This window comes from Typopeltis vanoorti, chromosome 11 (assembly GCF_054136105.1).
Source record: "Typopeltis vanoorti isolate ZY-2024b chromosome 11, IOZ_Tvanoo_1.0, whole genome shotgun sequence".
In the NCBI taxonomy this organism is placed as follows: domain Eukaryota; kingdom Metazoa; phylum Arthropoda; class Arachnida; order Uropygi; family Thelyphonidae; genus Typopeltis; species Typopeltis vanoorti.
Window position 1 is genome coordinate 70304818 of NC_143559.1, and position 17620 is coordinate 70322437.

The following is a 17620-nucleotide window of genomic DNA, read 5'->3' on the forward strand; positions in this document are numbered from 1 at the left end:
ACCTACAGGCACCCACCTAGTTAAGACTCTAGTCGTTCCTCCCCATGTTTCACCCAGTTTTGTGTTACCTCTGTATATGTATGTATGTATGTATGTTATACGTGTTAGATTGTACTCCTTAAAGATGTCTCTGTGACTGAGATGAAATATTAGAATAATTAAGATAGTTTTTAATCATTTCCCAGTGATCATTATAACTCCATTAAATCTCCAACATGATGATGACATTGTTTTTTTTAGGAAACTCTGCAGAAGAACTTCACAAATGATAATGAGTTGCCGGCCTGGTTGGCCGAGTGGTTAGCATATCCTCTCTCCAGCCAAAAGGCTGCAGGTTCAAATCCCACCGTGGCCATGGATGTTTTTGATTGTCTGTGAAAATACTAGTGGTGGTGGTGATTGGTGGTAGATGGCATTGGTGTAGATGATGAAGGTAGTTGCAGTTGGTGGAATCAGTGGAGACGGAGAGTTGTAGAGTAGGTGCCCTCCCTCGATGAGTCTTTGGACTCCCTGGAGATGTTATGTAATAATAATAATAATTGAATGGAGAAAGTAACAAGAAATGATTAAATATAAACAAAGACAAAACAAAAATAATGCACAATAAAACACATTGAAAACCAGTCCATATAGAACACTGAGAAATTGATATTGTAATCTCCTGAAACACTGAGAAATGTTTACCTAAGACAAAGGATCACAGAGGGAGGCTGTTAAGAAGAAATTATATGTAGAATTTAACTTAGTTGGGTAGCATTTGGAAAACACTCGGAAGCACACAAGGAAGATATAATCTGCCTTAAAAGAAAAATATTCAACAGTTATATGCTTCCAGTCATGACATATGGAAGTGAAATGTGGACTTTGACTAAAAAATGGATCAACAAATTGACTACACTGAGAAAAATGAAAATATCATTTCTTGGTATTACCAATTACCATTCAAGATACAAAGTGCAATACTTCAGTCAGAGTCTGACTAGGCTGAGAAACATTATAATAACTATTAAAAGAACCAAATGAAAATGGACAGGTCACATTTCAAGAAGTAACAGAAGAAAAGGAAAGAGAGCTACAAGAAGACCAAAGAGACAGTGGTAAGATGAGATTAAACATTGCTGGAACTCAGTGGCATTTGAAAGGTTCAAGATAGGACTGAATGGAAGACTTTGGGAGGAGGCCTTCGTCCAGTAATGGACAGAAAATGGTAGATGTGAATGAATGAATGAATAAAAAGTGCAGCTGTGTAATGTAGAATTATATATTAGAATAATAATATTCATATGGGGGTTTCCCTCCCTTTTTTCCCCATCCCTTTGGTGGGGGCAGGTTGAGCCCTCCTGATGAGAGATTAAGTATATATATTTTTATATAACGAAACCTGTGGTGAATTCATCACTAAAAACACACGTAATAACCACAGTAATGACTATTTAATTCATAAATATTTCATCCCAAGTAGCTTGGGACATCGTCAGTACAGTAGTTCAAACAATACTAGGAATAACATACAGTTAGGGCACATGATTACAATGGAATCTCAATATGCATGCAGTACTGTGTTATAGAAGTAAATTAAATATAACTGAAAAAAAATAATAAAAAAATAATAATTAAAAACAAGTAATATATATATATATATATATATAAAATATTAATTATATGAAGAGCCAAAGGCTTCAATTCAGCGACATATAAACTTATTTAAGTTAAGGGATATTACATCCCATATTGTTTCATAGCCGAATAAGAAACTCAAAGAGTTTCAGTGTTGCACTCCCTAAAGGGTCAGTTGTAACACTATCCAGGTATTTGCTTATGCTTGGACTCGCCGAACTTTATATATTTACTATATTCGGTATGAAACTCTTTGAGTTTCTTATTCGGCTATGAAACAATATGGGATGTAATATCCCTTAACTTAAATAAGTATATATAAAGATTATTTTACACAATTTTGTATGACAATTTCCCATACTTTAGGAACAGTAAGAACATTGTTGCGGTTTAAATTTGGTCTGTGTAGTAGGGCTTCAGCACTTTCTTTATATAAACGTTCATATTTATATAAAGATCTCTGTAAAAGTTTCGACTTCTCCCAATGGATCCTATGGTTTGGATTTTCAACTCCGTGTTGGGAGAGACTAGATTTCTGCGGTTTGAAAAAACAAATGTGGTCTTGATGTTTTGAGATGCGTTTCTGAACAGACCTACTTGTCTGACCAAAGTAAGACAATTTGCAGGAGCATGGGATCTCATAAACACCAGGCAACATCAGAGGTGAGAGTTTGTTCTTAGGAGAAGGTAACAAGTTATAGATTTGGTTGATAGGTTTGTAAGTAGTGGCAAAATTGTATTTCTTCATAATTTTTGAAAGATGTTCGGAGATGCCTTTGACATAATGTATGGGAATCCTATGGACTTCTTGTCTGGGTTGATGTGTGGGAGGGTGACTGATGATTTTTTGAGTTGTTTTAAGATTATATCCATTTAGTATAGCTATATTCACAATTCTTCTGCTCATCATCCATCTCAGAAATTTGGCATCATTAAATCACTAGTTTCCAGAGCACACAAATTCTGCTCCTCTGAAGATTCTCTAAACCAAGAACTAGAAATAATCAAAAATACAGCTATATTAAATGGATATAATCTTAATAAAATTAATTTCCAGCATTCTCATGTGGAATGGAAAAAAAAATTATTTGTTTATGGTACCTGTGTATTTCAGTTTACAGTAGCATCATCCTTTGGGGGGGGGTTGAAATTTTGCTTAGGGCATGAAAAATCTTTATAATAGCTTTCAGCTAAAAGTGAAGTTGCTCATACCAAGTTGGCAGAGTTTTCACGTGTGTTTCCCCCAACCTCCGGTGCAAAAAAACAACAAACTGCCAGAGATTGGATATTGAATTAATTACCATATTGTTACCAAAAGTGTTTCAAGAAACAAGTTACTTGGCTGTAAGAGGCCCTTGGGTCTAGTTATCACAATATAACTAGACCCAAGCTGACCCTTGAACAACGCAGGGATTAGGAGCGCTAATCCCCTACGCAGTTGAACATCCACGTATAACTTTTGACTCCCCAAAAACTTAACTACTAATAGCCTACTCTTGACCAGAAATCTTACCAATAATACAAACAGTCCATTAACACATATTTTCTATGCTATATACTGTATTCTTACAATAAAGTAAACTAGAGAAAAGAAAATGTCATTAAGAAAATCATAAGGAAGAGCAAATACATTTACAGTACTGTACTGCATTTATTGATACTGTAAGTTTATGTCATCTGATTAAGATGAATCATCTCTGTCAGTACCAACAAATATATTGTTTCTTATATGATACAAAACACTGTACAGTTATACATATTACTAACATGAGACGTCAAAAATGAAAAGATAATGTAAAAAAGAAATTCATATTTATTTTGGGGTATAACGATTCATGCATTGTTAACAAAGAGGCAGCAATATGATTGCTTTATGGTAGCTTAACCTATACACTAATGAATGAATTGCTATAAAATTTTTATTTTTTATGCTAATTAACTAACTAAATTTAATTAACTAATTAATAAAGTAAATGATAAAAGACTAGTATCTACATATATTTTTTGCATTCATGACTTACCTAAGTTTTTCTTAATTTTTTTCGATATTTGTAGGCTACGCAGTTCATCTGTGATTTTTTTCAAATTGTTGCAAATCTCAAAAAAATTTCCAATATATTTATTGAAAAAACTGCATATAACTGAACCAGTGTTGTTCAAGAAGTAACTGTGTGTATACATATAAGGTGTGACAATTTAATTCCCAGAACAGCCACGTAGTGTGGCACGTGGGGTGATTTGCTCAGAGTCATCATGTGAATAATCATCTTTGTACATGTGTTAACTAATACATGCATAAACCTCAAGTCGATAGGACCATTTGCTAGTTGGCTATTGCAAAAACAATAAAGATCTGCATGTAAACTTTGGCATAAAAATGTGTGATCAAAATTTGGAGCAGCGTGTTAACATCAAATTTTGTGTGAAAATCGGCAAAATTGTTACTGAAACATTGCAGCTGTTGAAAGTGGCATATGTTGTGGATGCTCTGAAAAAGTCAAGTGTCTTTGAGTGGTATAAGAGATTCGAAGGTGGGCAAGAAGATGTGAACGACGACCCCAGAAGTGGGCAGCCAAAAACAAAAATGATGGATGCAAATGTGAACAGAGTGCGAGATTTGGTACGGTCTGACAGACAATTAAGTGTGCAATTAATGGCTAATGAATTGCAAATGAATAGAGAGTCAGGGTAATTTTAACTGAAGAATTGGGTATATGAAAGACTTCTGCAAAGTTTGTGCCTCAGATCTTGATGGAAGAATAGATGCAGTGGTGGCTTCAAGTTGTGACTGATCTTTCTGCAAATAAGCACATGTTTCAGAGAGTAATTATGGGTGATGAAACCTGGTGCTTCCAGTATGATCCTGAAACAAAATGCCAGAGCATGCAATGGAAAACCCCAAGTTCACCACATCCGAAAAAAGCACGCATCACGTTCACAGTTTAAGACTAGAGGGAGTTTGCCACTAGAGGGATTCGTAGTGTGTAGTGTTCGTGAAAGCTCCTGATAAGATAAGCGTTATTTTCAGTTATCGTTGATAAATTTACTTTAATATTGCATAGTTTTATTTGCTTTGCATATCTTAGTGCGTCTATTTGTGTGTTTTTGGTGTTTATAATTTATATTTGATAAAATATGTTACTAGTAAGTATGGCTCCAGTACGAAGGAAAATAGCGGCCAGTAATGGTGGTTCGCCATCTTCTTTCAAGAACGGTAATGTAAAGGAGATGATTCAGTGTACTATCTGCGAAATGTACTCTTTGCAGAGTGCGGTCAGAGTGTGGTTAGATGATAATAAAGGAGTGAATGTGTGTAGAAAATGTAGGGAGAATGAGGAATTGAAGTGTATTTCGGATCCTGAGTGTGATAATTTTGTCAAACTTCAGAATGAAGAAAATAGGGATATGACAAGAAACGGCGAGGTTGTACCAGAGAATTGTGAGAGTGTGAATGTAGAAAGTGTGAATGATAGTATTAATGGTTTTACAGAGAATAAAAAAGATGAGATAGATGCAATGAGTGAGATCGCGTTGTTGAATGGTGCGATACAAAGGTCAAAACAGCAGCTAGAGCGTATGAGCAAAAGTCGACTGATTGAACCAGCCAATAATAAAAAGTATGACAGGAAAAATAGGCGTATGAGTGTGAACATGAACAAAATGAAAGATAGAGTGCTGTATGGAGACTCGTTAGTACGAGGTGTGTTAGTAGAGGATTTGACAAAATCGTACCAACCTAGTGTGACCATAAAGGATGTAACTGAGTCTATTAGAGAGCAAAAGGAAAGGGTGAAAGAAATTATTTTTGTGGCAGGTACGAATGATTTGAAAGGAGATAAAATGGAAATGATAGAAGACCTGAATGAATTGTTTGAGGTAGCAAAAGAAAAGAGTGAGAGAGTTAGAATGATTAGTCTTTTGCCATGGTATGACAGTGAAATGTTTAAAAGGAGGGCCATAATTGCGAATGACTTTATGCATGGGTTATGTATGACGAGTGGTGTGGAATTTGTGGATGTGTGGAGTGAGTTCGATGGGCGAAAGGATCTATATAAAATGGATGGCTTGCATTTGAATGGTTATGGTGTAAGGAGACTTGAGAAAGGGTTGCTGAATGTAGTGGATATGCAAATTCAGGGAAACCAGATTTATTAAGGGGGGAGGGTAGATATACAGTCCTTAGGGAGGCAGTTGAATGTATGAATGAATATAATATGCCCGAGCGAATAAAGACAACAAATCAGAGTGGGATAGTTAATATAAGGCCTCAAGGTAGGGTTGGGGCTAATGGGGGTCTCAAATTCATGTACACTAATGCTAGGAGTATTAGGAACAAGAAGGAAGAGTTTATGGCCATGGTTGGCACTTCCAGACCACAGGTTATTGGTATTAGTGAATCATGGCTGACTATAGATGATATAGCTAGTGGGATTGAATGTGATGGATATAGTGTGTTCAGGAATGACAGGGAGAATAAAATGGGGGAGGGGGAGGAGTATTGTTGATGATAGCTGATGAGCTCCAGCCAAGGAGAATAGAAGTTGAATTGCAGGAATAGAGAAAAGAGCACATTTGAGGCCATTTGGTGTGAGATCGTGGCTAGCAGAACTAAATATACAATTGGGTGCTGCTATAGACCAGGCGATGGAAGAGATGGTGGTGACAGTATGCACAAGCAAATAGAAGAAATGAGTGGAAGGAGGGTAATTATTATGGGAGATTTCAACTATGGTCGCATTGATTGGAGTGAGAAGAGGACACATGGGAGGAAGGAATTGGATTTTATGCGGTTATTAAGGGATAACTATCTGCGACAGCATGTAATGGAAAATACTAGGGGTCAGAGAGTGCTTGAGGATTTGGCTGTAACAAATATGACCACATTGCCACCAATTGGTGAGAGTGATCATAGGGTCTTGACTTGGGAGGTGGCTAAAGGTGTGGAATTTTTAATTAAGACAGGGTACATGTGGAATTATCGGGCTGGAAAGTATGACAAGCTTAGGAGTTTGATTGGTTCAGTGCCATGGCATGTACAACTGCAAGGACTAGAGGTTGATAGTGCATGGGAGGGAGGCAGTTAAGAAGTGTTTGCATGAAGCAATGGCTGACTGTATACCTAGAGTCTGAATAATAAATCAAGTAGGGGTTAAATGGATGAATAACACCATTAAGCTTGAGCTGCAAAAAAAGAAACAACTATGGAGGGAATTTAAGGAGAAAGGTGACCGGCAGGCACATGAACGGTATAAAGCACAGGCCAGAAGGGTAACAAGTGTGGTAAGAAAAGCAAAAAAGGATTATGAAAGAACATTGGCCATGCAGGCTAAAGAGAATCCTAAACAGTGTTTTAGATATGTAGCAAGTAAAAGGAAAAATGTACATGGCAGAATGATTTTAAAGAATGCCGATGGTAGGGAGGTAACTGAATCAGTTGATATACTTGAGTTACTGAGTGAGCACTTTGCAAGTATATATCATCCAGGTGGTGACGTTGCAGAAACGAATAAACCAGTAGATTATACAGGAATTGTGGTGAATGAAGTGGAGGTGAGTAGTCTATTGCATAACCTCAATGTCAATATATCCAGGATTGGATGGTATACCAGCTCGTGTCGTACAAGAAGCAGCTAAAGAATTGTCAGTACCCTTGACCATTTTGTTTAATTTGAGTCTCGGGTCTGGGTTAGTCCCGAGCGGGTGGAAAGAGGGGAAAATAGTTCCACTGCATAAAGGTGGTTCCAAGACTGCTGTTGTAAATTACTAACCGATTAGCATATCAGGAATCATCGTCAAGGCCTTAGAGAAATTAGTCAAGAAAAGAATACAGGATTGGATAGATGAAAATGGGATATTGTATGGGGGACAACATGGTTTTGTGAAGGGTAGATCATGCCTCAGTAACTTGCTCACATTTTATAACACAGTGATGGCTGAATTGGATAGGGGTAATGGGTTTACAGTGATACTACTGGACCTTGCCAAGGCCTTTGACAGGATACCACATGGAACCGTAATCAGTAAACTGGAGCAGATGGGGATAGATATAGGGTTGGTGAGATGGATAGGAGGGAGGTTGAAGGAGAGATACCAGAGAGTGGTTTATTCAGGAGTGGAGTCTAAAAGACGGCTTGTGACTAGTGGTGTGCTGCAGGGCTCTGTTCTTGGCCCACTGCTTTTCAATTTGTTCATCAGTGATATAGGAAAGGATTTGAGAGGAAGTGTTCACTTGTTTGCTGATGATGCAAAGTTGGGTAGAGCAATTGTGAGTGCACAGGATGTCAAAATTTTACAGGATGATTTGGATAGTTTTGGAGGACTGGGTTAGGAAAAATGGATGTCAATTTAATGTGGCAAAGTGTAAGGTTATGCACTTTGGGGTGAAAAGAATAGCAGCAGTATATCACATTAGTGGAACCGTACTCCAGGAGATTGATGAGGCCAGGGATTTGGGAGTGTTGGTGGATAGGGACTTTAAGTTTAGGGTGCACATTGCAAAAGTGACTAAATCAGCTTATCAAATCACTTGGCTTCTGAAAAATACTTTAACATGCAGAGACAAACAAGTTGTTGTTCCTCTGTATCGAGCCTTGATAAGACTCCATCTGGACTACTGTGCCCAGTTATGGGCACCAGGGTTTCTTCGTGATGGGGAGGAAGTGGAGAGGATCCAGAGACGAGTGAACAAGATGATAGCAGGTCTGTGGAATGAACCTTATGAGAATAGGTTGAAGATTTGTGGGTTGCAGAGATTGGACGATAGGCGAAGGAGGGGTGATATGATTGAGACATTCAAATTACTGAAGGATTTCTATAAGATTGATCCAGAAGATATTTTTGAAAATATGACTGGTGGTGGGAGGACTAGGGGCCATGCATGGAAGCTGGGCAAGAGCGTGGTTGACAAGGGTGTTAGAGCTAGGTTTTTTACTTGGAGAGTGGTGAATGAGTGGAATAAGCTTCCAGAATCTGTTGTGGGTGCTACGACCGTGAATGAGTTCAAGGCAAGGTATGATAGATACTGTGTCAATGTCGAATAGTTGTTCTTGATATGATGTTAGGGCCTCCCTCGATGAGTCTATCGACTCCTTGGAGTTGCCCGGAACAATAATAATAATAATAAAATAAGACCTTGCTGGTGTGTCTCTTTGATCACAAGAGGCTAGTCCACTATGAATTCATTGAGCAGGTACAAATGGTCAACCAACAATGCTATTTAGAGGTGCTAAAAAGATTACAAGATTCTATTCAGAGAAAAATACCTGAATTGTGGCCTGACAAGTAGATCATTCATCACGACAATGCACTAAGCCATAGTGCGCTCATCATGAGAGGATTTCTGGCCAAAAAATCGATTACTGAATTAGGTCATCCTGCTTATTCACCTAACTTAGCTCCCTGTGATTTCTGGCTATTTCCAAAATTAAAGACTATGCTAAAAGGACAAAGATTTTCTGACATTGCTGATATCCAGCATACAGGAACTTCATTTGAAGTTCATAAAAGTTTATGGGCACTCTTCTCCTTCATTTTCAATGGGCTGTATGAGTCTTGAAGATGATCCATGTGAAGGACGTCCAGAAAGTGTGACAACACCAGAAATCATTGATCAGGTAGGTGCATATGGTATTGGAAAATAAGAGTTCGAGGCCTGTATCCAAAAATGGAAACACCATCTAAACCAGTGTATAAATGCACATGGGGACCATTTCGAAGGCGAGAGTAGAGCCATTAATGTATAGTTCCGAATGTAGGTTTTTTACAGGTGCATTCCAGGAATTAAATTGTCACACCTCTTTATTTATACATACATACATACATACATATATATATATATATATATATATATATATATATATATATATACAGGGTGTTCGGGATAAATTTGACATATTTATAATTAAGTATATTTTTCCGTAAGTTACATGTATTAACACACACTTCTCTTCATTTAAAAGTTTGGACCCTTCTTCATTCACATACAAGATGTCAGAAAGGATGGATAGCTGGAACCCACCTGAATCATGGAAGAGAATAACTTGTATCATGATGATTCGTGCCCGCCATCAAAATAAGGATATTACGACTGCTGCCCAATGCTCCCTGAATACAGTAAAAACAATCAGGCATGAACTAGAGACTTGCAATGGTGACTACGAGGATGTAGCAAGAAGAAAGATCCCTAGCAGACGATCTGATTGCGTTCGTACAGCAGAATTCCTCGCAAATCTGCAGGAACAGGTGTTGAAGAACCCTGGCATTGGAATTCGGGCTTTGTTCGTGGAGTTGCTAACTGTAGTCAAGCCCTGGATAACAAGGGTAGGCAATGGTAGGCCGTATGTATGGCAGCAGGATTCGGCCCCTTGCCACACCTCTGGGAAAAGTCAAAAATGGTTGTCTGAAAATTTCTACGACTTCACCAGTCCAAATGTTTGGCCTCCAAACTCCCCAGACCTTAACCCCATGGATTATTTTGTATGGGGCGCAGTTGAAAAAGACACCAATCGCACTTCCAGTAATACAAAAGCCCAGTTAATGGATAAAATTAAAACAGTTTTTGCGGCCCTTCCCAGGGAGACTGTAGCATCAGCTTGTTCGAGGTTCCGAAGCAGAATTGAAGCTGTGATCGATGCTAATGGTGGTTATTTTGAGTAAATCTTGTTGATAGTATTGTAATTAACTCTGCCTGTAATGTTTTTTTGTCAATTCATTAAATTTAATAGATACAAAGAAGATTTTCTTTTTCCTTACGAAACTGTCAAATTTATCCCGAACACCCTGTATATATATATATATATACTGAAGTAGATCCGAGAGAAGAAACAATTAACTTTATTCACAATGCAACATGTTTCGTCGGAGGGCTGACTTCTTCAGGCATTAAGAAACACAGAAAATAAATAAAACACACTATAAAGAAACATTGTGTCATTGAAATTCGACTATTATAAACTTCAGTTAACTTTGAAAAATACGAACATATCCCAATTCCGAGTTAATATAACAGATAGTCATATATATATATATATATATATATATATAGATATGTATTGTATTTTCAGTAATAAAATTTGTTTTTTAAATTAGTAAATTTCTTTTCATATAATGCATATATTATCATGTTTTAATCTGTTCAGATGATCCAACTGTTGCACCTGCCTGGCCAAGGCCTTATCTTCCACATTCAACCAAGATAAGAAAAACTCCAAGTTTGGTAGCATCTCCAACAGATTCATCAAACCATAAGCATAGCAGTGATACTGGACCTGCTCTGAGTAATGGTAAGAATGTATATGTATTTTGATTTGATATTTGACAGCTGATTAATGTAAAATATTTTGTATTTATAATTCTCATTATATAGGGCTATTGCAAATCATCTTTACTTTGAAACATTTGTTAAAAAATTGCTGATATATAAGGATAGAGGTGAAGAGAAGATGCATGAAGAATATAAACCATAGGCCAGAAGAGTGACTAGTATGGTAAGGAAGGCAAAACTGGAATATGAGAAAAGATTGGCCCTTAGATCCAAGGAAAATCCTAGGGAAATTTTTAGCTATGTGGCCAGTAGGAGGAGAAATGACTGTGGAAAAATGGGAATAGAGTGACTGATGCAGAGGACATAGTGGAATTGTTCAATGAACACTTTATTGGAGTTTTTCATCCTGGAGGAGTCAATTTGAATACTAGAGGGATAGGGCAGGTTCGAGGTTTAGAGGTGCAGGAGGAGAGTGTGTTCCACATACTGAGTACTCTGGATGTTAGTAAAGCTGTGGGACTGTATGGTATTTCACGACGAGTTTGAGAGAATGTGCTAAGGAACTCACAGTGCCCCTGACCTGGCTTTTCAATGAAAGTCTGGCTGTGGGAAAGGTGCCCATGGAATGGAAGGAAGGTAAGATAGTGCCATTGCATAAGGGCGGTAGCAAACTGGAAGTGTCTAATTATAGGCCAGTTTGTGTGTCATCAGTAGTTAGTAAGATCTTGGAGAAAGTAGTGAGGGAACATATACAGCATTGGGCAGATGAGGGTAATGTTATCAGGGAGAGTCAACATGGATTTGTGAAGGGGCATTCTTGTTTTAGCAATATGCTAGCCTTTTATAATAAAGTTACAAGTGCATTAGATGAGGGAAAGGCATATACTGCCATTTTCCTAGACTTAGCAAAGGCATTTGACAGGGTGCCACATGATAAGCTGATATTCAAGTTGCAGCACATGGATCTGGATGTCAGATTGGTCAACTGGATTCAGGATTGGCTGTCTGATAGGTATCAGAGTTGGGTATTGTGGAACAACATCAAACGGGCAGAAGGTTACAAGTGGGGTTCCACAGGGCTCAGTACTGGGTACTATATTGTTTAACCTTTATATCAATAACATTGTCCATGGATTGCAAGGGGATATTCAGTTGCGGATGATGTGAAGCTGGGATGGGTTATTAGTAATAGTGCATATGTGGTAGCCCTGCAAGAGGATTTGAATACGCTAGATAGATGGGCAAATGAATGAGGGTGTCAGTTTAATGCAGCAAAATGTAAGGTCTTGAGGTTTGGAAACACAACGATGGGACACTGCATACTCTCTGGGAGGAGTTAAACTGGAGGAAGTAGGAGAGACAAGAGATCTGGGTTTCATGATTGATAGAAACCTGAAATTTAGGGGACATATTACAAAGGTAGTGAAGGTAATGCAGAGGATTACTACAATAATGAGAAGGACACTGACCTGCAGAGATAAAATGGTTATCATTCCATTGTATAAGACTCTGATCAGACCACACTTAGACTACTGTTCTCAGATCTGATCTCCAGGATTTGAAGGGAATAAATTAACTGTGGAAAAGGTACAAAGGCGGATAACAAAGATTGTGTTGGGACTGTAGTTATGAAGATCGGCTGAGGGAGTGTGGACTGCAGAGTTTGGTAGATAGAAGGAGGGGTGATATGATTGAGACTTTTAAACTGTTGAGAGGTGGTTACAGGGTTGACACTGGGGAGTTCTCTCACTTGGTTGAACAGAGGGAAAGAGTCATGACAAGGGGGCCATCCCTGGAATTTACGAAAGAAAACTGTGAGAAAGAGGGTGAGGAGAGGATTCTTTGCATGGAGGGTGGTTGAACCATGGAATGCATTGCCTGATGGAGTGGTGAGAGCGAGAACGGTCAATGCATTTAAGGAGTGGTATGATAGACTTTGTGTTTCCTAGGAGGACCTCCCTCGATGAATCTTGATAGACCTGTGTTTCTTAGAAAGGACTTCCCACGATGAGTCTTTTGACTCCATGGAGGCCTGAATAATAATAATAATAATACAGTGATGGAACTACAGGATGACCAAAATCAAATTATCCCTGTTTAAGGCCTTGTGGAGTGCCACCCAGTGATCCAAATGCTGTGAAACTGTGGCAGGAATACATTGTGCATCATGTGGAAACTATATATGAGAAAAAAAAGTAGTTCCAAAATTCACCACCATGGGCTTAGTATGATGCACTGAATGCAGATGTAGTAATTTTTCTGTGTGTGGAAGAAGGAGAAAAGTGACACAAGCATAAATAACACATTTTTATTCACTTCCATTATACATTCACGGGCTGCACTGTTCAATGTGCTGCCTTTCCCGTTATATCACAAACTGCATCCTTTGCACAGTGTGTTCAATGACAGAACACAGCTGGTAGGGACTGATGTCACACATATACGTTTTGATGTCTTTTGGTGCTGGCAAGTTATCAGGATGATCCTGATAAAACCTGCCTTTGAAAAATTCCCAGAGCCAGAAGTCACAGAGGATCAGATCAGGTGAATTAGGCAGCCGTGCAGTGGGAAATGCATGGCTGATCACTCTGGCTTTTGTGAAATATTCTCAAAGAACCTCCTATATAGATTGACTGATGTATGGAGGGACCCCATCCTGCATGAAAAATAACTGAATCCATGCACAGGCACTTCTGGCTGTGGCACAACAAAATTATTAATCATATCACCATACCTTTTGACAGTATATGAGCAGGTCACAGGACCCAACTGGCAAATCTCCTCAAAGAAAAATGATAAACAAAGCTTTAAACCCACACCAGACAGTAACTTTGGATGAATGTAAAGGAATTTGTTGAATCACATGCAGGTTTTGCATAACCCGTGCCAACATGTGTGGGTATTCACAGCTCTGTTTGGGTGAAAGTGAGCGTCATCTCCCCACAAGCTCACCTATGGCCACTCAGCATCCAACTCCACTTGAGCAAAGAATATTAAAGCAAATGTGAGTTGACTTTCATATTCCTGCAGGCACAACTCCTGTGGCACGGTTATCTGGAATGGGTAGAAATGCAGAATCTTCTGTAAAATTTTCCAGACAGATGAGGACATATCCATGTGTCTTGATACAGCATGTGCACTGCAGGAACCAACACTGTTATTCATGGCCTGCTTCACAACTGTAGCAGCAACTTCATTCACTTGTTGCAAATCAGACTAAGTGATTGGCTTGCAATCTTTGCCTGGTCTAACTTCTAACAATCCCGTTTCTTCAAAACAACTAGTCATTCTTTGCAGAGCACATGGGGATATTGGACCTCGTCAACATTTGTTCAGGCAACAAAATTCACAATGGCTTTGCAATTGTTTAGGTAGTACAGTGTCACGAGCAAAGCAGGTTGGGCAGGATTAGTGCCATCACCGTGGATGGTATTAACAACCAGAATGAAGGGAAAAATCCTGTGTATATCTTTTTAAAAGATCCTGGCAGCTATAGAGTTGCATGATATGCAAATTCCATGTATTTGGTGTTTACAGTGTACCCTGGTGGTGAATTTTGGAACTTTTTTATCAGATATGCTTCCGCATAATGTACAGTATATTCCTGCAAAGGTTCGCAGCATTTGGATCACTCGATGGCACTCCACAAGGCCTTAAACAGGGATACTTTAACTTTGATCAACCTGTACATTGACGAAAAAGAATAATTCTGAAAGTTTCATTTACAAGTGCTTAATCTGATTTTTGCTTGCTTAGCACATAAATCACTAGCTAGTTTGATTATTTTTTTCATATGATAAATATATAAACAAGATAAACATATTTCATGTCATTTTATTTAACAGTATTAATTAATAACACAGAATAATAAGAAAATAATAATAGTTATTATTATTAACATCTGACGCCATCGTGGTGTCTCTGTTTATGCATGTTAGGATCCTCTGCATCATTGCCATTATCTTACGAGACATCTTTACAACTTGTGTAATGTGGCTCCTAAATTTTAGGTCCTTGTCCACCACCATTCCCGATCTCTCATCTTCTCCTCTACCTCCTTTAAAGTTTCCTCACCAATAGTTATTTAACTTATTATTTTGCTGGTCTTATATCCAGCATCCTCAGAACAAAAAACTGTTTGTCACAGTACACGAACAGCAACATAGTATAACAGTGGGACTAGCATAAAAAATTGTAATGGACAACACAAGGAACTAAAGTCTTAATTGGCATCATCTCTTGTTGGATAAAGAGAGGAAAAAAAAAGTATTAATTTGATCTTAAACTGATTGTCTCTCAGATTTTTGGTAATTTGATACAGTCATACGTGTTGAGGTTTGGAGAATATTTTAAAGCTGTGCTGCTGATTCAAAAAACAGACTTATGACTTCTGTGTAGCACTTTTGTTTTCTTCCATTTGATCCTGTGTGACAGTATCCATAGCATAGTCTGCTAGTCTCCACTTGCCATAACAATAATGCTGAATGTATTTTTTATGTTCTCCAATGTCAGCAGTTCTTCTTGTCTTTCCAAAGTAAGCCAGGTCTCAAGTACGGGGCATTTCATATATCCCTGGATATGATAAAGGAGAGAGTTTTTCCTTGGGTGAACAGTCAGAATTGCCAATTTGACATAAGTTTAAATGTGGTGCGCTGATATTTATTAAGCACTCTCTTTTCAGATGTGCCCTGAATGTATGGAATGGTAATAGTTTTGCACATTAAGTAATGGTGGGAGGGATTTGTGGGGAGCATTTAGTATTTTGCCTATTCGTTGGGGAATTATAGCCATTGGCTAAAAAGTATGATGTAAGTAAGTGAATTCAGTGGTAAGAGCATGGTCATTGGAACAAATAGCTCTGGCTCTGTAAATTAGTGTTTTTAAGATATCATATTGTTGAGCTAGATGATGGTGGTGATTGTTTGTGCAAATATTTCCCTGTATGTGTAGGTTTTATATAAACAGAAAAAAAAAAGATAATGAACCATTAGGAAGGTATGTAACTAGTGTATCTAGAAAGAGCAGACAGTCATTAGCTTCCTGTTCCATTGTGCAGTGGATTTTAAGGTGTTGGATATTTAAATACATTAAAAATGTGTCTAATGTGTCTATACTATGTTGCCAAATAGCAAACACATCATCAACACAGTATAGCCAAACCACTGCTTTGAGAGTTGCAGTATTCATAGCTTGGTTTTTAAGTGTTCTATATAGAAATTGGCTAAAGGGAGAGAAAGAGGGGGGGGGGGCTATTGCTGTCCTATCTAGTTGTTTGTATATCTTCCCTTTCGATACAAAATAACATGCATGTACTGTAATTTTAAACAGTTCAAATATATCTGGGGAGAAGTGTGACTTGAGCAAATCTAAGGTTTCAATTAATGATACATTGATAAATAGTGAAGTAATATTGAAATTAATCATTATGTCTGAACATTTTAAGATATGGTTTTTTTAATATACTTGAAACAGAAATTTTAAGAAAGGAAGAAGAATTACTTTTGAGGGGAGGCTAGTAATTTAGCTACATGTTTAGCAAGTTTGTATGTAGAACTGTATATGAAAAGGCTCGAGTTTGTTAACAGTTTCTTTTGGCCAGGAACTTACTTTTTTCAATAACTCAGTATTTCATATCACAGTTACATTACCTTTGTCTGCTTTAGTTATTACAATATTGTTATTACTGTGTAGCTCTTTTAAAGCATTTTTTTTTTTTTTTTTTTGACATATTGTTTTTGAGAAGTTCAGATTGAATTAAGATGCTGGCTACATCCAAATGAATTTATTGGCTATAACTGGAGGCAGGTTCTATATTCCTTGTTCAATGGAAGCCATTATGTGACTTTTGGAACTTACCTATGTGTAATAGCAAAGTTGGGTCCTGAAGTTAATGTGCTGACAGCATCATTAGGTCTATAGATGATAATTTTACAATGATGTTATCTTGTTGTGATTGCTGTCATTCCATAGCATTATGATGTTGGAGGATTTCAAATTTTTTTCTGGTGCTTGCTTTTGACTTTATTGAATTCTTTATCTGCCATTGCATCGGCGATGCAGATAAGGATAACCCACAGTTCTGGGTTTAAAATATCATATAGTTTGTTGTGTAGAGCATTGATAGCTGCATTTATTTTTGACAGCACCACACCAGTAGTGCTAATCTGTTCATGCAATAGTGCTAAACTAGCTCATTTGTAAATATTCTGGACCTTGACTGAATGAAACTCACTTTTAGTTAGTTTGTTTTTTTAACTTACTTTTTTTTTTTGTGAGGAAAGGATATATGTAGAAGTACAGGACTGATGATTATGACAAGCTTAGAGCTATAGCATGGAATGAAGAGTTGAGCAGTAAGGAAATAAATGCTGCTTGGGAACTGGCAAAGAAATACATATCGGCATCATGTGTAAAATATTCCAAAGTTCAAAAGGTAGAATGAGGTAGGTGTAAAATGGACAAATGAGGGGCATAAGCATGAAATCTAGAAGAAGGCATTTTTGAGGCAGTACATGATGAATAATCTAATAATCAGTTACATGAAGAGTATAAAGAACAAGTCAGGAGAGAGACTCAGTTAGTAAGGAAAACAAAAGTGCAGTATGAGCAGAAATTGGCAAATCAGGTGAAGAAAATTCCCAGAGAGTTTTTTTTAGATATTTGGCAAGTAGAAGGAAGAATGATCATGGTAAGATGATGTTAATGGATGAATGGTAACTGCTGCAGAAGACATTGGTGAGG

At 37.7% G+C, this 17620-nt stretch overlaps 1 protein-coding gene across 2 annotated transcripts in view; it reads left to right on the forward strand.

Annotated features, from left to right (window-relative positions):
• The window catches only part of LOC150101706 (triokinase/FMN cyclase-like), a 126310-nt gene that overhangs the window by 101262 nt on the left and 7428 nt on the right, over positions 1-17620 (forward strand). For both annotated transcript variants that reach the window (XM_090400338.1, XM_090400339.1), the window contains exon 10: positions 10755-10898. In XM_090400338.1, coding sequence (XP_090256464.1) covers positions 10755-10898 — 144 coding nt within the window. The remainder of the gene's footprint in view (positions 1-10754; positions 10899-17620) is intronic.